Here is a 23,607-nt window from a genome sequence, read left to right as displayed (position 1 = left end):
CACCACAGGTGCTGCCTCTCCAGGGCCGGCCCCAGGCCCTTGGGAAGCAGGGACATCTGCTCCTAGGACCTACGCCTGGCAGCTCTCCCTGCACCCTGCTGGACAATGCGGCAGCCTCCGATGGTCAGAGTTAGGAGGAGACAAAGGGGCGGGGTGGGGGTCGGGGCTGGGATACTGCAATTCGGTCATCTGAAAGACCAAATGTGTATCTCTCCTACGCATGTGGTCTTCATCCACAGTTTCTAGCTCATAGCTTCCAAAACCCTTGGAATTTCCTGAATAAGAGCAACTTTTAATACTTGGTCTCTTGTCCTCACTTCCTGAAATGCTTCAGAGCCATAAAGGTGAAATGGGCATCTTGTTATTCATAACAAGCCCCTTTCCACCACAACTGGGTTTGTGTTGATGAGGTGACTTTTAAAAAGCCCCTAAGGACCCTAAAGATGGAGGCTGGTTGCCAGGGGAACCAACCCTGACTAGAAGGGTGGAACTTTCAGCCCCACCCTGATTTCTGCAGAGGAGACGCGCTGGAAGTTGAATTGACCACCAATGGCCAATGATTGAATCACTCGCACTCGCACCTGCATGAGGAAGTTTCCATAAGAACGGCAAAGGACGGGGTTTGGGAGCTTCGGGGCTGAAGAACACGCGGAGATGCAGGGGGAGTGGGGTGCCTGCAGAGTGCATGGAAGCCCTACGCCCTTTCCCTGGACCTTGTCCTGCGCAGCTCTTCCATCATGCTGCTCCTGGGAAACTTATACAAGTTTCCAGCCTTTTATAATAAACCAGTGTAAGCAAAATGTTTCCAAGTTCTGTGAGCCACGCTAGCAAATGAATCAAGCCCAAGGAAGGAGGGGGTCACTGGGACCTCCGATCTATAGCTGGTTGGTCAGTAGCACAGGTGACAAGCTGGACTTGGGACAGGCATCTGGAGTGGCCGGTGGGGGTGGGGGGGTCAATCCTGTAGCACGGAGCCTATGTGGGGTCTGATGCGTCCTCGGGTCGACAGTGTCTGCACCGAGCTGAACTGTAGGGCATCCAGCTGGTGTCAGAGAATGGCTTGGGCAGGTGGGAAACCAATCCCCACAGTGGAACTGGGTGCAGAATCCTAATTAGTATCAGAACCCTCTTGAGAGCTCTGCCAGGGCCTGAGCTCAAGGGCTCCTGTAGCCCTTCTGTGGATGGGACTCAGCACATTCAGAACAGAGCAGACCCCCAAGAGCAAGAGGTAACAGAGAAGGCCAGAGCCCCAACAGTGTCCAAGAACAGAAGGTCGGTCACAGATTTTAAGGGAGTTGTCCAGAGCCCCTTGCCAGGCCAGGGGCACAACTGGGGTAAGTGTATGAAGAGAGGGGTGGGGGCATCAATGATTTGATGGCTATCTCTCAGGGGGAAAAGGCCGCAGAGCCAGCTGGGGTAGCTGGGGTGGGGGTGGAGGGTTTGAGGTAAAGGCCCCATCCCACCTCTCCACCTGCCAAGGCTTCCTGACCTTGAGGCCAGAGGGCAAGGGGTGGAGGCTGGGAAGCAAAGAATTCACTCAAATGGCCTTCCTGGCTTTTCTCCCCTTCCTCCCCCTCCCTCAGGGGATAAGTGTGCCAACTCATGAAGGGAGACCCATGAGAAGACTGGACTCCTCAATCCACAGGGCCCCCAGGGCGCTGTGCCCTTGCAACTTACCTGTGTCCATGTGCCAACAACGAGCCTTGGCTTAGGGAAAGGGGTGCCCCCAACCATTCAACCATGCAAAGCCAGAGCCCCAGCAGCCTGCCCGAGGGCCCCATCTGCTCCATCCTCCCTGCCCCAGGATCCAGGCTGCAAATACGCCAGCATGCTCCCCGAGGAGCAAAGCTGGTTTTGCCAAGGACGTACCTGGGTTTCTGAGTTGCTTCCTTGGCTTCTCTCAAGCCAAACCAGCTACTCTTGGCCTTTTCCTCCCCGCTGGATGAGTGGTGGGGGGAAGCCCCCAGGGCGGGACCCCCTTTTTCCCCCAGAGAGCCACGGCGCCCCAACTCGCTCCGACTCAGCCCCTGGTGGTGATGGTGGAAGAGGCCCATCCGGGGCTTCCGCTCCTCCTTCCGGGCTCCCTCCTTCTCGGCCACAGCCTCAGAGGAGGCCACCATGGGTGTGGCGACCTGCACTGGCTTTCCCTCGGGGAGCCAGGCCCCCTCCTCCTCTCCAGAGCGGCTGGCGCCAGGGGCCAACACTTTGGCCTGAGAGCTCAGCTCCTCCTGTCCAGGCAGCACCTCTGAGCTGTTGGTGCTGCGGCTGCCTCTGCCCCCGGAGTCATCTGCGGGCCGAGGCCCCTCCTCGGCGGGCCGGGAAGACACGCTGTGCAGGGAGCTGGAGGGTGGAAATGGGCCCGAGATGGAACTGCGGTGCCGCACGGGGGCCTGGGGCTCCTCATTGTAAATGTGGCTCCCGTTGACGCAGAGCGAGGAGCGGGAGGCAGTTTCCAGGTGGCCCTGGAGGTCCAGAAGGGATCGGGGTGGAGCCGCTCGCATCTGGCTGGCCTCATCACTGTAGGTCCTTTTGTGGGTGAGCAACTTGGGGGACTGGGTGGAGTCCCTGCCTGAAAAGGAAGCACCCATGGAGTTAGCAGCAGGAAGAGCAGCCTGTTTCCTGGCCCGGCCCCCCAACCCTCCTCTGCCCCCCAGGGTGGGCAAGGCCCTCATTCACTCACCCCCTTCGCTGGACAGCCAGCTGCTGCGGCTGGGTGAGCGGGTGAGGAGCTCGGCGCCCGGGCCCTGGTAGGCCAGGCTCCCACTGGCCGAGGACAGGGTGCTGTCCGAGCCCAGCGAGGTGTTGGACTGTGTCAGGGAGGACTTGCGAAGCTTGTTGCGGAGGAAGAAGCCTTTGGCTTTGCCCATCTTGCCCAGGCTGCCCAGCTCGGGGTCCTCCAGGGCGCTGCTTGGGAGGATGGCGGAGGCAGACTCCAGCTCAAACTTCTTCTTGCCCTTCATCTTGTCCTTGATCTTGCTGAAAGGGGACCGCGGCTTGTCCTTCATGGACAGGTCAAACATGCTGGCGCTCAAGTTGTTGCGAGTGAACTGGATTGTGACTTGGATCTCTCCACGTTCCTTCTCCTTCTTGCCGGCCTTGGAGTGCAGTTTGTACCACCTGCGAGAAAGGGGGCGGAGTGGAGCTCCGGTCACATGCCCAGGGAGCCTGCCCTCCCCCGCCCCATGCGGGCACCTCGCATGGCCTCTCCCCACAGTCTCCTGCCCTAACACACAGGCCCAGCCTTCTGAGCTACAGGCATAGCCGAGAAACGATCTACAACTTGTCTGTGATGGAGAAAACCACATCCCAAGCAGGGGAATCTCCTTGGTGCTACTGGTTAGGGCAGCAGGTACCACTCCATGCCACCCTCCCATCGCCCTTCCCAGGAGCTCAGAGATCTCCCCTCTGCCCCTCCCCACTCCATCTGAAACTCTGAGGCCCAAAGGGGTGAGGCTGGGTGGGAGGGGCTCTTAACATCCAGGCCCCTGGGGTAGACAGACCTACCCACATTTCTCCCTGTTTACATCATCTCCTCTGGTTCGTCCCAGCCAAAACTCCGCTCTGAGCCACCGGCGAGCCCAGGAAAGAACAGCTCATCCAGAGGCCCAGGGCCAGGAACACATGTACACACACCTCACTCACTCACTGACTCGTCCAGACCCCACCAGGAATACCTCTGCACACAACGGCATACAGGGGCCTCAAGCAAGAGACCCAGGGGAGGGCAAGAGCGCTCCCATCTGTTGAACATCCCGTGTGTGTCACAATGGACTACAAGCACACCTTACAACAAGCCTGGGGGGTTGGAGCCACTACCCTGATTTCATACAGCAGGAGGTCAAGGCTCAGAGTTAAAGTAACTCCTCCAAGAACAAGCAGCCAGGAAGGAGAGAGGAGATGGAGAGCGGTTTTCATCACTCCAAAGGCCATGTTCTTTCCACTCCACACTCCCAGAGAGACCCCTAACACACACGACCACTGCACAGGGTGGGTGGAGCCCGCCCCACAGAGGACGGGTGTGCACAGGGCTCTTCCCTCCTCTGCAGCCCAAATCCTCCTGCTGACCAGACTCCTGGCCAGCAGCAGCATACAGCTTCTGTGCGGAGCAGCTAGACGCCCGCAACCCGGTCCCCCTCCCATTCTACTCAGCAGACCACACCCCAGCCCAGCTCCTACAGATAGGAGCACAGAGATTCCGCAGAGAAACTGAACCAGATAGCTTCTGGACGTAGGGACACCAAGCCCAAATGACAGGCTCAGGTACAGGGCCGAAAACAGGAGTGACTGAAAATCAGTCCCCTTTCTCACACCAGCATCCAGAATGTGTAACCACCCTCGCACAGAAGAGCTTAATACAACACTCAAAGGATGTGTTCCAGATAAGTTGGAGGAAATCTCCCAGAAAGTAGAAGGGCAAAGATGAGGTGATGACTGGAGGTCAGTCCAAGCAGGTTTATCACCAAGTAACTGGAGAGTCAAGAAAAAGAAAGGAGTCTGCTTCCATGTGTGGGGGACTTGGGAGCCCTCTCTCCCACCCACAAAACAAGAAAAAAGCTGAGCAAGCTGAAAATCAAGAGCTCACAGGGGATTTTTAGGGCAGTGAAACGATTCTGTAGGATACGGTAATGGTAAACACATGCTATTATGTATTTAGCAGTACCCACAGAATATAACACAATGAGTGAACTCTACTATACACTACAGGCTCTAATTAATACTGATGCATTGGGATTGGTTCATGAGCTGTAACCAACGTACCACACTAATGCGAGATGTTACTAAAAGAAGAAACGGGAGGGAGGGAGGGAGAAAAGGGGGCCAGAGTTAGGGAGTATATGTGAACTCTCCGTACCTTCCATTTGTTTTTCTATAAACCTAAAACTGTTCTTAAAAAATTAAGTTTTAGGGGTGCCTGGGTGGCTCAGTTGTTAAGCATCTGCCTTCGACTCAGGTCATGATCCCAGCGTTCTGGGATTGAGCCCTGCATCAGGCTCCCTGCTCAGGGGGAAGCCTGCTTCTCCCTCTCCCACTCCCCTGGCTTGTGTTCCCTCTCTCGCTGCCTCTCTGTCAAATAAATAAATAAAATGTTTTTAAAAAATTAAAATTAAAAAACCTCTATTAATTTAAAAGGAGAAGGGAGAGGGAGGGAACAGAGAGCACAAGGAGGAAGAAACATGTGCAAGACATAATACAAGAAAGTTTTCCTGACCTGAAGGACATGAGCACCAGCACAGAAGGGCCACACGCAAGTAGCACAAGGAACAGAGAGACCCGGCCAAGAGGTCTCACTGTGAGGTTTCAGAATACCAGGCAGAAGAAGGAGACCCTGAAAGCTTCCACACAGGGGACACAGGTTCGTGTGTTCAGGAATTAGACAAACATTGGATCCTCACTCGTCACACTAGGTACCCTATGGAGTCATGCCTTCAAAATTCTGAGGGAAAAGTTTTCCAGCCTAGAATTCTAGACCCAGGGGCGCCTGGGTGGCTCAGTCATTAAGCGCCTGCCTTCGGCTCAGGGCATGATCCTGGAGTCCTGGGATCAAACCCCACATCGGGCTTCTCCACTGGGAGCCTGCTTCTTCCTCTCCCATTCCCCCTGCTTGTGTTCCCTCTCTCGCTGGCTGTCTATCTCTGTCAAATAAATAAATAAAAAATCTTTAAAACAAAACAAAACAACAACAACAACAAAAAACTTAAAAGAAAAAAAAGTTAGTCCATGTTTAAAAAAAAAAAAAGAAAAAATTCCAGACCCAGCCAGAGAAGCACGAAGGTGGAACAAGGCCTGGGGAGATGGTCAGAGTGGCCACTGAAGGGCTCAAACTCCCTCAGTACATACACACACCACACCCACATATACCCCATACTACCCACCCTCCCACACACCACCCCCCCCAGCACTGCACACTATACTACACCACACACACACACACACACACACACACACACACACCACGCTACACCACCCTTCCACGTGCCTCAGTCAGTGCAACGGTGGTCACCCCCCAGCCCTGAGATCTGCCCACCCCACAACACCAGCTCCCTGAGCTTCTAAGGCACAAACAGGTTGGGAGTGGGGGATCTTTTGTATGAAAAAAGGTCTTCCCAGGGGCACGTGCAGTTGCACCCATTTGGGAGAGTCCATCAAGACTGCACCCTCGTGTGCCCATTACGGGCTACGCGCCTGGCCTCTCCGGGGTGACCCACATCCTGGCCCAAGCAGAGTAAGCCAGGGCTGCTGGTTTTCCCTCCTAGACCTGGGGGACCATCCACTGGGCAGGCTGCAGCAGGACAGATGGCACAACCAGGGAGGGGGGAGGGCTGTGCTCCAAGTGTGGCTGCATATCTCCGTGCTCTCATGGTAAGCAGGGGCAGGGAGAGGGTGGGAGGAGTACAGAGAGAAGAGAGACAGACTGAAGGCACGGGTGAGAGGATGTGCCGCATGGGGTAGGGGAAGAGGGGGAAGGACGGGAGATTTACTAGAAAAACGAACCAGCTTGCATCGACATCCTCATATCCCTACTTTCTCCAGCCAATGCCACCCTGGGCCTGACACTCAGTCTTTAAAGGCCAAGCCCTAGTCACCTTCCCCAAACCCAGACCAGGTCCTGTTTAGTACAGAAAGAGCCTGGCAGGTGGGCCAAAGAGAAGTGTATGGACTCCACCCCAGCCCACTAGGCCCTGGATAACTGGAATGGAAGCACACACATCCTTTGCTGGGGCGTGAAGGTCAGGGGCCTCAGTCCCAGCTGCTCACACTCCACACATCACAGCATTAACAGTCGCTGTCTGTGGGGTTGGGGGGTGAAGCCGCAGGGAACAATGACGCCTACATAGAATATTTTTGTCCAGTTTGAATTTTTTTATAAGGAGCATACTTTACTATCGGAATAGGGAAAAGAGACAAAAGAAAACGCCCGCTCCTATCTTACCTCCTCGGTTGCCTGAGCCACAGAACAGGCGGCTGGCCTCTCCCCCCCACCCCTCAGCTGAAGGGAGGATGCATCATTAGCCCATGGTGACATTTGGGTCCTCTGCCCAGACGATCCTGGCCTCCTGCCCTTCCCCACCCCCTCTCCCATAAGGTCACCTGTTTCTCTGTTTCTTCTGCTCTTCCCTATGGAATTTGGGTCTGTTTGTCTGTCTGTCTCTCTCTCTGACCTGCTTTTCAGGAAGTCCGGAGTGAAAAGACTTTCCTTACCATCTTCCGAGACTCCCCTACCCAGAGCAGAGTTAGGCTTAGAATGGCATCTGGACCCCAGCCGCTGTCACCCATCTACCTCCCTACCAGTCCAGGGCAGGACTGAACTGGACCCTGCTAGGCACCTCGGGCGCCCTGGAACTCAACCAGAGCAGGCCTTCTCCCAGGAGTGTGACCCACACAGGCTGGGATGGCAAGGCCACACAACCACCAGCTCCCAGACAAAGGTCACATGCCTCCCCTCGACCCTTTGTCCCTGCTTCCTCCTGCCTGTCCGGATGGCCCCCTAAGAGGTCCCGACCTGCCAGGCACTGTGGCACACAGTCCACTGCAGGCTAGAAGGCCATAGACGTTGCTGGCGTGGGCTGATGATCCCTCCGTGAAAGACGGAGACTTTCTCTTTACAGAGCCCCACATACAGCAGATTCCAGAGCAAAAAGGCACTGGGCATCCCATCCCCACAAACTGGGGCTCCCTCGGGGAACATGACTGCAGGGTCCGACAGCCCAGCCCAAGTCCTACTTCCTCCAGGAAGATCTCACAGCTGCCACCATCCAGGCCTGGCCCAATCTCTCCTCTTTCTGACCAGGCACACGCACTCGGAACCAAACTCACTCTACAACCAGACCTGGTTGCACTCTGCTCCACAGCTACCTGGCCCTGTCATTTTCTGGGTGCCCGGGGTCTCCCGAGCTGGACTGGGTTCCCTGCAAATGCTTCCTGAGTGTCCCCCAGGGCACAGAGCTACAGATGAACAGTGCGTGGCAGTAAATCTCGAGATGTCACAAGGCCTCCATGATTCCCGGCCTGCACTCCCTCTCGCCTCCCTCTTGCTCTGCCTACTCCTCGCTTGGAGCTCTCATCCAGATGCCTGCAGCCGCGAAGCATGGTGGCTAAGAGCCGGGCTCTGCGGCCTGAGTGCACACCCTGGCCCCATCACTTACCAGGTTACTTCCCTAAACCTCTGCTTTCTCAGCCACGCAGTGGGAGACCATCCTCTCGGGGCAACAGGGCAGCACAGAGCAACGCTACCCATTCACTCTCAGATGTTGTGAGAGTCATGGCAGGTGGGGCACCCGAACGCTCCAAGGCCCAGGCAGCACGAGCTCGGGAGAGAAGGGTGTTCTCTCCTGAGAGACAGCATTATCTGGGACTCATCCCAGGTGCGCCGGCAGCCAAGCCAGGATGGGCACTGACAGGAAAGGAGTCAGAGAAACTCCCTTGCTGCCCAAGAGGTATGCACAACTACGGGGGCTGCTCTTCGGGAGTAAGCTCTCAGCGTTTCCCAAACTGGAAAGTGCTAGAGGGTCGCTGGATCTGGCCAAAATGCGGATCTGCAGCCGTGGGCGTCTGCGAGGCTCCAGTTCCACCCAGCTTCCAGGGGATGCCTGCCCTGCTGAGGACCACACGTGAGTAGGGGAGACACATGCTGGGGCTAGAGACCCAGCAGAGCTAGCCTTCCTGCACGCTCGTGTCCCAGGCTCCGTAGCTCCTTTACCATCCACACAGTCCAGGAGGCCAGGCCCATCATCCCCATTCTGTGCTTGAGGAAACTGACCTACAGAGAAGGTCTGTCACTTGCCCAAGTCACCCAGCCAGTGAGCAACGGACCTGGAACCTGAACACGAATGTGCCGAACCCTCAGCCCATGCCCTTGACCTTTAAGATGTAGCATTTCTTGTGACACCTGGGCGGCTCAGTCAATAAAGCGTCTCCCTTCGGCTCAGGTCATGATCCCACCCTGGGATCGAGCCCCACATCACGCTCCTTCAGCGGGGAGCCTGCTTCTTCCTCTGCCTGCCACTCCCCTTGCTTCTGCTCTCTCTCTCTGACAAATAAATAAAATCTTAAAAAAAAAAAAAGATGTCGCATTTCTTATACGGCTGAATGCAAACACTCAGGCCTCTGGACACCCTGAGGGGATGGAAGCTGGAAAAGGCCTGGAAGTACACCACGGATGCTGGCGCCATCCCAGGAGGAGGCAGCCCTGAAAGGTCCGTGAGGGAACCTTGGGGTTTGTCCTGTTCCCAGGCCATTAAAACCTTGTCTGAGGGCAGCCCAGCCTCCCCCAGTGGCCATGAGAGTCCAGAATTCCTGGGGGGTGCAGAACCATGGAGAAGCCTTCATGGCCACCTGCTCATCAGCCAAACCTCCCCCAAGCTCCCAAGGCGGCTGACGAAAGTTCATCAGGCCCAGCTTGGACTTAGGTCTCAGCCCTTAGCCTCTTCCCCTGCTAGACATCCCCCCAAGTCCCGGGGGCAGAGGACAAAGGTGGGATGGAGGGGGTGGGGGACTAGTTGACCCACCTGTTACCAAGATTATGGCCTTAGGTTCTCCTCCGCCCACCACCTCCACCTGTCTCTCCGGGAACAATGCAGCTGGCTAACAGCTGCCACACACCGTAACTGACCTGGGGCCAATGTCACACCCACACGTGCCAGAGCCAAGGTGGCTCCTGTCACACACCAGGGGCAGTAGGGGCTGCGACACACAGGTCGGGGCACATCTGACTCATCCCCAATTCTTATCAGTCCCAAATTCAGCCTATGATCCAAATCATGGTGCCCCTTCTGAGCCCCCACACATCATTTGTTTCAGTCCCCAAACCCAGGAACCATCTTTGTCTCTTTTTTCCCCCTCGCACCCCCGCATCTAAACTTTGAACTCTGTTGGCTCTATGTGCAAATTTTCACCACTGTCAGCCTACAGTCCAGTCCACCCCCTCTCCCTGCTGGATGTGACGATCCCCTGCTTCCTTGCTCCACCAGCAAATGGGCACAGCACACGCGGCTCCTCAGAATGGTGGGAAGCTCCCATCTTTTGAGTCCCGGCTCCTCTGACTCTGTGAGTCACTCCTCCCACACTGCCCTTGGTGATGTCCCTGAACCTGTCAGGCTTGCTCCCACCCCAAAGCCACTGCTCTTGCTTCTCCCCCTGCCTGCGACACAGGCCCGGGTCTTCAGGCCAAGGCTCGCTCACTCACTCACTCACATCACGCGTCAGTTCATCTGAACCTCCTCAGGCTTCCCTCAGTCCCTCCGCTGCCAGGGCTCCTTGCCTTACTCTGTTTCTTCAGCGTACTTAACACTACCTGACATCGTGTGTGTGTGTGTGTGTGTGTCCCCCACACAGCACAACAATGTACGTATTCATGGCTGTGTGACATCTGTCTTCCTCTGCTCTACAGGCAGCAACTGTATTCTGCTCATCTCTGCGTCCCCAGCACTTAAAACAGCAGACACTCAAACATTTGTTCAATGAACTAACAAATTAATCTATGAATTGAATTGACTTAGGAATTTGTCCATCCCCGTTCGCAAGTGAACAATTGTGTAACGTTTCTCTCATTACAAACCCATGGGTCTCACCCATGCGACCAGGAGCTCCCCAAAAGCAAAGAGGGTGCTCCCTGCTTACCATCCCCAACAGGAGCCCTCTGAGCGCAGAAGCCCCAAGTGCCAGGCTTAAGGGGACAGTTCCAAAAGGGGGCTTACCTTAATCCTGACAGCCTCATCGCCCATGTCTGAGTGAAGAGTCTCGTTCACTTCCCAGCCAGATCTGGGAAGTGCCCAGCCCAGTGAATGGAGGTCGGTGACGGGAGGTCAGGTGTTGACCCCAGTCTAGCCCATCAGTAGGACACGATCTTATCACCATTAACAGCTACACCTCTCCTTTATCACTTACTGTGTGCCCGGTACTATACTAAGCACTCACCACACGGGATGGTATCTTACTAATCCTCCCAACAGCCCTGTGAGCTGGGTGTGGGAGGCAGCCTTTGCGGGTAGCTACAGCGTGGACCTCGGAGCCAGGCTACCCGGTTTAAACCCCTGCCCCATCACCTGTATGACCTTGGGCAGGTCACTTAACCTCTCCACACCTCTGTCTCCGCACCTATGATGCGGGGTAACACCTGTCCGCTCTCCTCACAAGACCGCTATGAGGATGAAGTGAGCTGTGGAACACTCGGAGAACGGGGCTCGGCACACGAGAAGTGCCACACAAGCGTCACCTCACATACTTCTGCCAACCCCGACACGGGGGAAAGAGAAGTCCGCTGGGTTAAGTCACGCACTTCTCATCAGTAAGCAGGAAAGCCAGGATGTGAACTCAAGCTCCCTGACTCCGGAGCCCCTGACCATCATCACTGCACTAGGCTGCCCCTCTCTGCACGTACAACACACACACACGTGCGCACAGAAGCAAGAAATCGCATGTCCCTGCCCAACCAAGGAATCCAAAGTCACCCCCTTATCTCTCTAGGCAGGGGTATGTGTTCGATGGAACACAAGTTACATCTTGATTTCTCTTAACCTCTACCTAGAACTTAGCATTTCTGCCAATTATGAGTTTTTGCAACAGTCATGGTATAGTAGCAGTACCAGGAAGTGTGTTACCAAGGGAAACCAGACATCTTCACATCCCATTGCAGTTGTGGCAGATGTTACAGAATATGGTTTCTACTCCTCAGGACTCTGAACTTGAACGTTATTAGACAACCACGGGACTGCATCGTTTAGTACAGTGATAAAGGACATGTTACTGTAGCAAATGTTTCCATATATTGATAAATGAACTTTGATATCACTGGTGTACTTTGTAATCCTGTACATTTGAAGATCTTCTTCTGAGAAGGGGTCTACAGAGACCAAAGCGGTCCACGGCACAGAAAGGGCTAAGAGTATCTGCTCTAGAGAGGGAGGGAGCAAAGGCAGCAGAAAGGCAGGTCTCCTCCTGCCCCACTGCGTGCACCCAGAGGAGTGGCACTGCTCCCCACTTCCTACCCAGGGGCAGGGGAGGGCCTGGCCAGGGGCCAGAAGCTGGCTCAAGGCCCCGAGTCTCGCCAGCGTCACGCTACAGTGCTCAGTCTAACCCTCAGATACCCTGCATACCACTGAAGGTGATTCCAGAAAAACAAAACCAGCCAAGTGCGCCTGCTGGCTAGGGAGCAGGCAAGTGTGTTTCGCTCATACCCCCGAAACCACAATCTCTCAGATTCCGGGGGTGGCTCCTCACCCGATCCTCCCCTGCTACAGCTATAACCCATCAGGGGTGCGGTTTCTCTCTGACGGCTATGGATGCCACCCCGGCCTCTCCAGACACAGGTCTCACCTCAGGCTACCGAACGGCTACCGCCAGGCTGGGGATAAGGGGGTCTTGCAGAGCTGACAGTTGTCGGCATCAGACCTCACCCCCCGGGGCAAACGAAGCTAAGAGGCCTGATGTACTGGCTGGAGAATCTTCCAGAAGGAAAAGTGGAGAGCCACCACAAAGGAGAGAAAGATATACTGATCCAATTCTCCCTTCCTGGCCTCACTCTCCCCATCTGGAGAGTTAGTACAAATGGGGAGGCTGCAGGGCTCTGGAGTAGAAAGGATATGCGACCCAAAAAGGAGATGTTGGGGGAAACTGCAGGAGGAAACAGCAAAATATCTATCCTTCACATTATCTGCGCCCGGATTCCTACTCCAGGCCAGCCATCAGCCATTTCAAGCAATGTTGTACAGAGCATACCATTTGCCCTCAAGATCCCTGCTGCCCCAGAGACGAGTTACCTTTTCCCACCATCCCCGGGCTCACGAGGCCCTACAATCCTGCTCAGGCAGGAAACCCGTGCCTTGTAAATAACTAGTTCATGCACACGATCACGGGGCAGGGGGATTTTTAACTTGAAAGTCATCACTAATGGAAACATAACGGCAAAGAACTGCCATTCCTGGTATTCCTCAGTGAACACCGCCATCCTGCCCATTCCTACAGAGAGTGACCAAAGAGTTGAGAGGGAAAGCTCTTCCTTCCGCCAGGTTCCTGACAGATACGGAGGAAAAGGCAGAACTGGGGACCAAGGCAGCGCTCATCCATGAATGCGAACACCACGGTGATGGGGAACTTCGTACCGGCTGGGTCGGGGCAACAGGACCCGCCGCTCCACCCAGGCCTCACTGATGGAGAGACACTGACGGCGAGGCCACGGAGCAGCATTAGCCACCCCCCCACGGAAGGACGCTTGCCTGCAAGCGGGGCATGGGGACCCTGAGCTAGTGCTCAGGGGCTGGAGAACTGGGGTGAGGTGCAGGATGACGAGCTCCTCGGCTGGGGCCGTAGTGTCAGACAGCCTCAAGGACAAGTGACCAGCTCCTCCATCCCGTAGGGGTCTGAGACAAGGACTGTCATCCTGGGAGGCCTAACCAGGCACAGGATGGGAGCTCTGTCCGGATGCTGCCTCAACAAACCATCCATGACGAGAGAGTTCTGATAGCAAGGGAAACTGAATATGGACTGGACACTGGATGATATTAAGGAACTACTGACTTCGTGTGTGATAAGGACATTATGGTTCTGTTAGGGAGCACTGACTCAGTGACACTCTCCTCCTGGTTCCACTTGGGACGAACAGTGAGATTTCCATTAGACCCCAGAGGTCAGGGGGTAGCTTTGGGCCAGGACACAGGCTTTTTCTCCTTGTCCTATGACTGAGCCCTGGTCTCTGAGCCTTGTGCTGACCCGTGAGTTCAGTCCTGCCCACCCATGGTTGCACCCCAGCACAGGGCCTGGCACTTGATGCCAACACCATCCCTCTTAGAGGCACAGGGTCTGGCCCATGAAATCCACCCAACCATGGGAGGCCTTGGCTAGGCCTCCACTCAAAACATTTCCCAAGTATTTGCCTGGAATAAGAAAGGGAGAGTCCTTAAGAAGCTCACATCTTGGTGGGGAAATAAGATAGCCACACGAATCAGGAAAGTGACTGATACCACAAAAATGCACAAACTGCATGAATTAAAGTAGTAAGATGATTTCGGGACGGGTGGTGAAGGACACGACATTGATACTGGGCCCTGAGCAAAGGGGAGCAAAGACGCAAGGAGCTGGGCAGGCAGACATTCCAGGTGGAAGGAATAAAATCTGCAGATGCCAGGGCTGACAGGGAAAATCAGGCAGAAAAGTGCCCGGGGGCAGGTAGGAGCCTGCCTCAAACATGACACGGAAGGGCTGTAACTCTATTCTGGGCCCCTGAAGAGCAAAGCGCTACAGGGTATAAACGAGGGCAGGGCCTGAGAGATGCCGTGCTGTGGGAAGAGTGTGGGACAGCAGGTGACAGGTCTGAGCCGACACAAGCCACGGCAGGTCCCCTGGCTGGGCTGACCTGAACAACTTATGCCTCCACAGGCGTAATAATTTCTCATCATAAATTAATAAACTGTCATTTTGGTTTATAAAAAGGCAGCAGCAGCTATGATAACAGTCCAGAACAGGAATTTAAAAAAAAAAAAGAAAAAAGAATCCTAAACTAGGACAGGAGCAATGGGGAAGGTGGGAGGGGCCCCTTTCCTCTGGCAGCAGGCCTCCGCCCTGCACTCTCCGTCCTTAGTGACAGCAGGGACTGCGACTTACCTTTTATCCCCCAAACCCAGGGGTGGGACCTGATACATGGAACACCTTCCAATACCTGCTAGATAAATGAGATGGAATTGGCAAGGGCTCAGCTAGTCCCAAAAATAAGTTGAAAAAAATTATTTTAAGGGCATAGTGGGAAGACAGGAGACCCAAGTTCTAGTCCGTGGATCTAAGAGGGTTTAAAGCTGCCATTTCACCCCTGTAAAAGTGGGGCGATAAGCAAGCCAGTGAGGGGCGGGGAGAAGTGACAACTAGGACTGTTAGTACTCAGGGATCAGGGGGACAGCTGGAAAACCTCCTCCCCAGAGTCTCCTCTATCAGACACCTTCACTCCTCTCCAAATCCCCCCACGAGCATTCCTCCTCACGTGCTATCAGACAGGAGGCGTGGAGGGCCTCAGGCTGATCTTCTCCTGGCTTCCCACACCCACAATCAAACCCACGCTTTGATTTGGTACCTACAGCAAAACTGAAAGCCAGACCCAGTCACTGGGCAGGATATTGCCTCTTATCAGGCCAGGAGATGATTCTTATCACCTGCTCTAGCACCCACAGTCCTCAGAGCCCAAAACCGTCATGCTCTGTGAGCATGGCTTGCTTAACTCACCTCAGGACCCAGCCAGGTCCAGCTTCCCTCCCTCCTAGGCACAAACGTCTCAGCCAATCCTCATGCCCCCTACTGCTGTGGGCTCCAAAGGCCTGTCACTGTCAGCTGGCCTCAGACTGGCCAGCAACCATGCTCACACGGCAGAGAAATAGCTATAAAAATGCCTAGAGACAAGTCTAACCACCCTGATGGCAGCAGAAAATATGTAACAGCCAAAAGCATGAAGTAGGGGAAAAAGCACTGTGCTTAGAAATCAGAAATCTGGCTGCATTCTGGTCACATAAGTCATGTGATCCTGGACAAGTCATTTCACCTCCTGAGACCCCATTCTCCACACGTGTAAAAAAAAAAAAAAATGGGGGTCACCTTGTCTGCCCTCAGGGAAGAATGAAATGAGGTGATGCCAGGAAAGCAGTCTGAAAAATAGGCCAAACCACACATAAAGATTTGGGTTCACTGACTATCAAGGGCCTTTTATAAGCTGTCATCAGCCCCATGGGAGCAAGGTGGCCCAGGACCAACCAGTGATGACCCTGCCTAGGGAGAAGGAGAGAACCAGCAAGATGACCTCTCCCCCGGTGGTCTTGGTCAGATGGGGGGTGGGGAATAGGAAGAAATTCTACTTAATCGCACCCCCTCCCCAGTTTGCTCCTAACCTCATATTCACCCAAAACAGGAGTCTTGGGTCTTGGAGGGCAAAGCTAAGTAGTGCCTGGCCCCTCCGCCAGGGTGTCGATTTAGACGCACAACAGGTGGAGACAAACAGTAAATAAACATCCTGGGTGGGAAAGGCAAACTGATCATAGGTATAACCTCTGTGCAGAGAACACGCATTTGTGCAAACAAATGTTAAATGCATAGAATAACTCTGGATGGATGCCCAAGAACTGGCAATAGTGGTTCCCTCTGAAGAGAGGAGCTGGATATGCAAGGTCGGGGCAAGGGAGATTTTTCATTGCATACCTTCTGTACCTTTAGAGTTTGAACCAGGTGAACTACTCAAAAAAAAAAAAAAAAAAAAGTCAAGTCAGGCTGTTTTGCTGAGAGAGGCACAGGGGAAAGTAAGATTGGCTCCCCGCTACTCCCTCTCCTGGCCCAGCCCCAAAACACTCGCTTCCCCTTCCGGAGGCAGTCTCCCTCTCTGACACTCTCCCAGTCTCCATCACAGCCTCAGCTGTCATTCCAGGACCTGCTTCCCCCAGGATGCCCGCCCTGATCATTCCAACCCTGCTGAGCTCACCCTTCTCCCGACCCTTTCCGTCTCTCACACTTACATATGCTGTTTTGAGGTTAATTATCCTTCCCGGGTAAGTCTTGTCTCAAACGTATTTTTGCCCTTCTAGGGAAAGGGCTACACATTTCTTTCTCTTGTTTTCTCCAAAGCCCTGACCTAGGCACAGTGGTTGCCTAGTAATTGCTTCCTAGATATTGAACAAAAGAAAGAAAGAAAAAAAAAAAAAACCAACCAATGACGGCATCGCTGTAAGGCCCTAGATCGCTCAGAGCGTTCTGTCACAGTGAAACAAGCATGTGATTCTTGAGAAAGATCAGGAAGTCTTGTATCTGCTGATGCTCCCAAGCTCTGCTCTACTGCACAAGCCAACGGGAGCAAACCTCCCCAGGGTGGGGGCCTGGGGGCACAGAGCTTCCCAAGCCTCCCCCCAGCTCCTGAGAGACACTCTGGTGGCACTGATACCCTCTTTCCCAAAGGACTCCACAACACCCCCAGCCCCGGCAGGCAGGCACGACTGGATTCGGAGCTGCAGCTCAAACACACCCCAAACAGCCAAGGCCCCACACAGAAGCAGGCCAGGCTTACAGAGCCGTGGGGCTAACCACAGAGAGGGGCTTTGGGGAGCATCGAGGAACCCTCAGGAGGGCAGCAGCTGAGCCCTGGTCCTATGCAGAACTAACTCATGGAAGACATAGGGGGAAACTGAGGTTGGGCAGTACAGAGCAGTGGTGAAGAGCGCTGAATCGGAAGCTAGGGTGCCTGGGTCCCAATCCCGACTCTGCCTTGTACTGTGTGCCTTTAGAAAAGTCACTTCACCTCTCTGGGCCTTTGTTTCTCCATCTGCCAAACACAGTAACAGTACCTACACCTCAAGGGGTTCCCGTGAGCTAAGGTAAGTCCTTAGGACAGGGCAGGACAGAGAAAGGGCGTCATCGATGGTACGCCTCGCTAATGAGGCAGTAACAGCCCTCAAGACAGAGTGCTACATGCTGCCAGGGCGGACCTCGCCGGCCTCCAGTGTATGTCTCTTCCTCAAGGAGGCATCCCTGACCGCAGCTAAGCCCAGTGGCTCTATCTGCTCCGAACATCTCCAGTGCGCCCTGGCGAGGCCTGAAAATACAGCACTTGCCTATGGCCCCTCCTCCAAATGTGGGGCTCATCCTCCTAAGAAAGCCCCACCTTCCGGGCATGCAGGCCAGGATACCCATGTCCTCCCCTCCTCTAACCCCACCCCACCCCACCCAGTGACCCCTGTGGGCCTCTGCCCGGGCATTCCAGAAGAGCCTTTGGATGAGACTGCCCCTCCAGGTCCACAGATAAGCCTCAAGGCCCCCCTCCCCTATCCCAGTAGAAATGTCCCTCTCTGTCTAAAACCCCACAGGCACCTCCACAGAAACCCTGGGATGCACACAGGGCCCCAAATGCCACCTCTCCATTACCCTAAATCCTACAGCTCTGCGGGCTGCCAGGGCCTCACAGAGACCACACAGAGCCCCACCCCTCCCTAGCCTCAGTCCCCACAGATCCAAGCTCTCTGCTAGCTCTGACATTAGAATTCCATGAGCAAGGGCTGTGCTTCCCCTGCCTACCACCCCCCCCCAACCCCTGGGTCAGCTGAAGGTCGAGCTGGCCTGTGACAAAGCCCCTCCCCTGGGCAGCTCCTCTGGAACTTGCAGAGTCCCTGCTTGCTTACTGCTCACTAGGGAGAGGCCTGGGCCCAGCCCCACACCCAGGGCCTCCGCGACCTGCCACGCTCAGCTCTCCTCGCTGGCCGCCATCCTTCCTGAGGGAAGAAATAACCTAAGGGGTTCTTGACCAGCTCAGTAAGAGCAAAGCCATTAGACTCTTCCGTGGCAGGACTGCCAGGTGTATAAAGGACCCACATTGTGGACTTTTTTTTTTTTTTTTTAACTTGGCTTTGGAAATGGACAAAGCTTCTTCATGACGATACCATTTTGCAGAGGATTGGCCCTGTATGAGGAAAAAATAGAGGACTGATTCCCAGAGAGCACAGAGAGCTCCTGTCATTGTGTTAATTATCTGTCCCAGCGCAGAGTGGGAAGGGCAGGGGAAACATCTGGACAAGGCCAGACTAGTCATTTAGCATCCGCAAGAGCGTCACAGCACCAGGGAAGCAGCAGTAATAAGCGGAGCGGGCAGCCCCCATCACAGGAAAGGATGGCCCGTGTCTGGGATGGAGGCTCTGCTGAGTTATGCCTATTCCTGGCTGGCTACAGGGAGAGGAGAAGAGGGCAGAGATGGGGTTCCCACCCAAGGCCAGATGCAGAGGGAAGAGGAAGCTGCCAGGCCAACCAGGAGCCGCCCAGTCTGATGGAGGAGTCACTTCCTACCCCTCCCCCCTCCCCCAGCCACTGCTGCTCCAGCAACCCCAAATAAAAACTACCCCATAAGTAAGGGAGTTGAAGCCTCCTGCATCCGAATGACTGACTTTTAAAGATGGCCACACCCTTCCCCCCCCCCCACACACACACTCATAGCCAAAGCAGACTTCCCCAGCAGCCCCACAGGTCTGGGGTTGGAGCCGGAGCTGAACCTTAGGGTTGGACCCAGGATCCTTATGGCCTCAGCTGCTTCCTGAGGGGCAGTCCCATCTGGAAACCAGTGGAGAGAGGGTGTGGGGTCACATGCACAGGAAGGTACAGGCCGCCTGGAGGCTGAGAGATGAATGGAAGCCCTCAAAAACCATCCCAACCTTAGGCCAGCAGGCTGCATTTTCCCTCAGGTGCCTCTCCCAGTGCCCCCAAACCCACCCCCCTCGAGGGGATCTCAGGCCACTGTGATCAGTCAGGCAGGAGACTATAGTCTCCAACCTCGGTGGTCCTGGGCCACAGGCCTCCTGGAAGCCCTCCATTAAATCAATGGCGCAGGTCTGACCAGGGCCAGCAAAGCCTCTCAGGGTGGCACAGTTAGCAGCCTGCCCAGTGGTTTTATTCTTTGGGATGAAAAAAGACAAACTGGTCCCGACACAAATTAAGCCCAGACTCAGGCTTCCCAAGGGGCCAGGCTCTAACCATCAATCTGACAGGCCCAGGACAGGGTTCTTTACAACAGGGACTCTCTTACTCCACACATAACACCCCCCAACACACATAGTACCCACCAAGGGTACTGGAGATAAAAACCGGAAAGGAAATAGTGGAGAAGCATCTTGGGATTTTCAGACCCATGATGATCCATGTACAGCTTAACTGAGGGGAGAGGGTTATAATCAGTTCCTCATGTATTATGTTAAATTTTGTGTTCAGAATTTCCTCCTCAGTTATTTGGAAGCCTCTGGTGAAATCCCTCCCCTCAAAAAGCATCGCTTAATGAAGGAGCATCAGGGGCTGCTGAGGCGCCACCACCATCCACCCCACCACCATCACCACACAAAGCAGGGTCCTCAGAGTAACCACAACACCCACACTCTGAAGGCTTGCTCTAGGTCTGGAACTATACTAGGCCTTTATAGACACAGTCTTATTTCATCTTACAATTCCATAATTATTACTGTGACCGTTGTAGAAATGAGGAAACAGGTTAAGTAACTTGCCTGCTAGTAAGTCACAGAACTGGGAATGAAAGCCATCTCCACATTCCGAGACACTGGGCAGTCCTGCCTTCCCAAGAGGGCAGGGGCAGTGCCAGCCCAGGCTGCTCAGGAGGGCTGCAAGCTGACTCAAGCCTGGCTTGAGCACTGCCGAGGCCTCCCAAGCCCAGCCCCAGTTCTCAAACCTCTGGCAGCAAAGAGAATGGAGGCCTGCAAAGGGCCAGCCTATTCCATCAGGAGCTCTCCTACTCCGTGTGTACTTTGCCACCCACAGTCCTGGGGCTTTCCCAGACTCAGGCTCTAAGTTCTGTATTGTTTTCCCCATCACATGAGAGGCTCTTCAAGGGCAGGGGACATCTTCCAGACCAGAGCTACCAGACACTGTTACCAAAACCTCCCCCCACTATCACTGCTGTTCACTGACCAGCTGCCACGCCTAGGTGCTTTAATTGCATTCTCATTTCAGGCCTACATCAATCTTGTAACAGTAGCCCCATTTTACAGAAGAGAAAACTAAGGCACCAGGAGTTTACTTGACTCACCACAAGGTGGCAAGTTTGAGACCAGAATCTATTTCTTGCAATTCCACAGTTCCCTCCTCATAAACGTGAGGCTGACCTTCCCCAGTCAGGTTCTGTCTTGGTGACATAGGGCTGCCATCGGTCTTCCCCGAGACCACCACAGCTGGCTCCTGGCATTAGAGTAGATGCTGTTCTTTTCCACCATTACCCAAAGTTGAGGAGGGTACACCCTGGTCTTTCCCATCTTGCCTCTCTCCACTGGGGAATGTGCAGACTCACTATCTTAGTAGCTCACGCCAGGGTGTTCCCAGGAAATATCACCAGGAGTGGCCATTAAAATCAGAGGTAGGAGGTGGGGACCCGAGTGGGAGCAGCAGCCCTCACCCTCTGTCAGTAGGTACGTTGTTAGGTCCAGTGTACTGAAAGAGCAGGCAGATTTCACAGACTTTTCCCCTGCCCACCAGGAGTGCCCCTCTCCTCTCCTGCCCTCTCCAGGTTCTATAAATAACCCAGGTCAACGCAACAGAGGAAAAGCAGTGGGTCGGATCCTGGTGGGAAAGATGACTCCTATAAGGTAAATCAAGGCTCCCATTCAGAGCAAGGGGTGGCGAGTCAAATTCTCTAAGAGGGACTGCCCTTGACTGAAAGCAGGCCCACCTGGGCCTACAAGCACAGACAGTTCAGCTAAGGAAGATCCAAAGGCCAAGAAGAAGGCAAGGGCAGAAACTGAAAAAAATCAAAAGCTCCCCCACTCTAAGTCACTGACTTCACAGAGGCCTTTCTCCAGGAGCCTAGAGACTTTCTGTCTTCTCCCTCCCCCAGCCACCAGGGGTGTCATCTACCAGTCTGGTCAGATTAGCTGAGAGGTGGAGACTGAAGGACTAGGAAAGAAAGGGGTGGAATGAACTTGGAGACAGGGACCTCTTTGGGGAAAAGAAAGGGCTAAGAGACCCAGAGGAGAGCTTTCTGCCCCACGCCCAGCCCCTTGGCCTCCCTCAGCGAGAAAGGAAGGAGAGGACAGAAAAGGGGAGGAAAAAACCAAAACAAGGGCCAAACTATACCACATGATTCCGCACCCAGCAACCAAACAGCAAGTCATGAGAAAAGGAGAGAAGTCCAGGGGAGGGGGATGGAGGCAGGTCACAGCCCTGCCTGGAACCTGCCCTAACCAGCTTCCCACTCCAGGCCGCAGAGCCACGGAGGCCCTTTCCTACACACGTTTTGAAAAATGTTCAAGGTCAGATCCTTTCTAACCAAATTCTGCTCTCATATGGGTCTATACCAGACTCATCCTTCTCCTCCGACAAGCCTTCCTAGATTTACTCAGATGGCATTCCACCTTTTCAGCATCTGTCCCCACCTATAGCACACCCCTGTCCCCATCCCCATTGGGTCCAGGGGAGGTGTCACCCCAGTTAACCCCTTAAATGATCCACAGCAGGTGGTCAACCCTGGGGACTGGCTTCCAGATCCTGCCCAAGTCCAAACAGGAAATGGGGCTCCAAGTCTGAAGCCTTGATCTTAACACCGGGAAGGTTAAACACTGCCAAGATAAATGATTAAAAACCGCACAGGCCCTTCTAGGTGGAAGTGGCATGGAGATGATCTCCTGCTGTGCATTAGCCATGACGCTGCCTTCACCTCAAGCAGGACAGGCAGGACATTTGAAGGCTGACTGAAGGGTTTCCTTCCTTTAGTTTAGCAGGAGGCCCTCCTGCTTTCAGAATAGGGACACAGAGGGGCAGGGTTCCAGAGGCATCTGTCTCTAGGTGGCAGAGGGCATCCAAATACCAGGCAAGAAGCAGATGCCCTCTGCAGTCTCCAGATTTGGTGGGGCATCTCCGGTCAATCTCGCGCTCAAGTAGAACACTGCACCTTCCTTCCCCAACAGGGCGAGGCAGCGCCTCTCCATTCCCCTGCGGGCCTGGCTTGGGGCAGGCGACTGCAGTGCCCCTCCCCTTCCAGGAAAGGGAGACAGGCCCGGAGGCCCTAAGAATGGCTCCAAAATTTTCCTTCTTGAGGTTCCCACAGTCCAAGGGCCTCTGGATCCCACTCCTAACTTTACTTGGCAATCTGCTCCTACGGCTAGGCCACCAATCATACCTCCCCCTAGGCTTCGCAAGGACACACCAGCAACCAAGCACAGACCGTCGCAAGGAAGGGGATCAGAAGGGGACCCAAAATGCAAAATAGCAACTGGTCGGTTTACGCCCTTGAGCTCGCGGCAAAGGGCGCACCGCCCCGGGCAGACGTTCGGGGTCCCGCTCCCCGGCCAGCCCCGCCCAGCGAGCTCTCCTTTAACCGTTTCCGCGCCCTCCGCGCCCCTCACTCACTGCGTATGCTGGGCGCGGCCTGCGCCGAAGACCTCGTCCAGCGCCACCGTGGCCTGGCCCAGGAACTTGTCGACGCCGATGAGCGAGCGGTGCATGGTGGTGAGCACCAGCTCGCAGGCGGCGGCGGAGCCCGCGGCCCACGGAGCCGGGCCCGCATCGGCCTCCTGCGCCCGCAGCAGCCCGTCCAGAGCACCGGGCGGCAGCTCGAAAGAGCACTCCTCGCGCCACTCCGGGCAGCCCTGCGTCTTCTCCACCACCGACGTGCTGTACTTCTCGCGGCCCACCTGGATCACCGTGTACGCGTCGCTAGTGCTGCCGGCTCCTGAGCTCTTGCCCCGCAGCCCGCGGGCCCGCAGCACAGTCACCTGGACGTGCGTGGGTAGCCAGCGGGAGGGCCCCGCCGCGGGCTCGGCGCCCCGCACCAGGGCCATGGCGGAGGAGGCGGCGGCGGACGAGGCCAGCAGAAGTGGGCACAGACACGGGGACCGTGAGAGGAGCCGGGCAGCGGCGGAGGGCGGTCAGGAGCCGGCTCCGAGCGCCGCCGCCGCCGCCACCGGGCCGCCGCAGCTGCGGGCTGGGCTGGGCCGAGCGGGCAGCCGCCTCCCCGCCTCCCCGGCCGCCGGCCGCGCCGCGACGTCAGCGCCCCGCCTCCCGCCCCGCCCCGCGACCCAGACCCGCGAGGCGGTGCGGCAGTGCGGCGGGGCCCCTAGCTGTCGCGCCCCGGCACTGGCCTCCGCACCCCGGCCTGGAGCTGGAGAGGGCGAC

General features: G+C 55.4%; 1 protein-coding gene across 2 annotated transcripts in view; it reads right to left on the bottom strand.

The window, feature by feature from the left end:
- Window positions 1-23,396, bottom strand: part of RAB11FIP5 (RAB11 family interacting protein 5) — a 36,603-nt gene extending 13,207 nt beyond the window's left edge. Inside the window, exons 1-3 of one of the 2 annotated variants that reach the window (XM_040623322.1) lie at window positions 22,843-23,396; window positions 2,681-3,117; window positions 1,870-2,569 (exon numbers count right to left, since the gene is read on the bottom strand). In XM_040623322.1, coding sequence (XP_040479256.1) covers window positions 1,870-2,569; window positions 2,681-3,117; window positions 22,843-23,273 — 1,568 coding nt within the window. In that variant the 5' untranslated portion in view covers window positions 23,274-23,396. The remainder of the gene's footprint in view (window positions 1-1,869; window positions 2,570-2,680; window positions 3,118-22,842) is intronic. The other variant, XM_040623321.1, reaches the window with a different exon arrangement.
- Between the last annotated feature and the right edge of the window lie 211 nt (window positions 23,397-23,607).

Source organism: Ursus maritimus, unplaced genomic scaffold (genome assembly GCF_017311325.1).
Source record: "Ursus maritimus isolate PB19 unplaced genomic scaffold, ASM1731132v1 scaffold_6, whole genome shotgun sequence".
Taxonomy (NCBI): Eukaryota; Metazoa; Chordata; class Mammalia; order Carnivora; family Ursidae; genus Ursus; species Ursus maritimus.
Note: the sequence above shows the minus strand (reverse complement) of the source record. Positions and strands in the feature narration are given on the sequence as shown.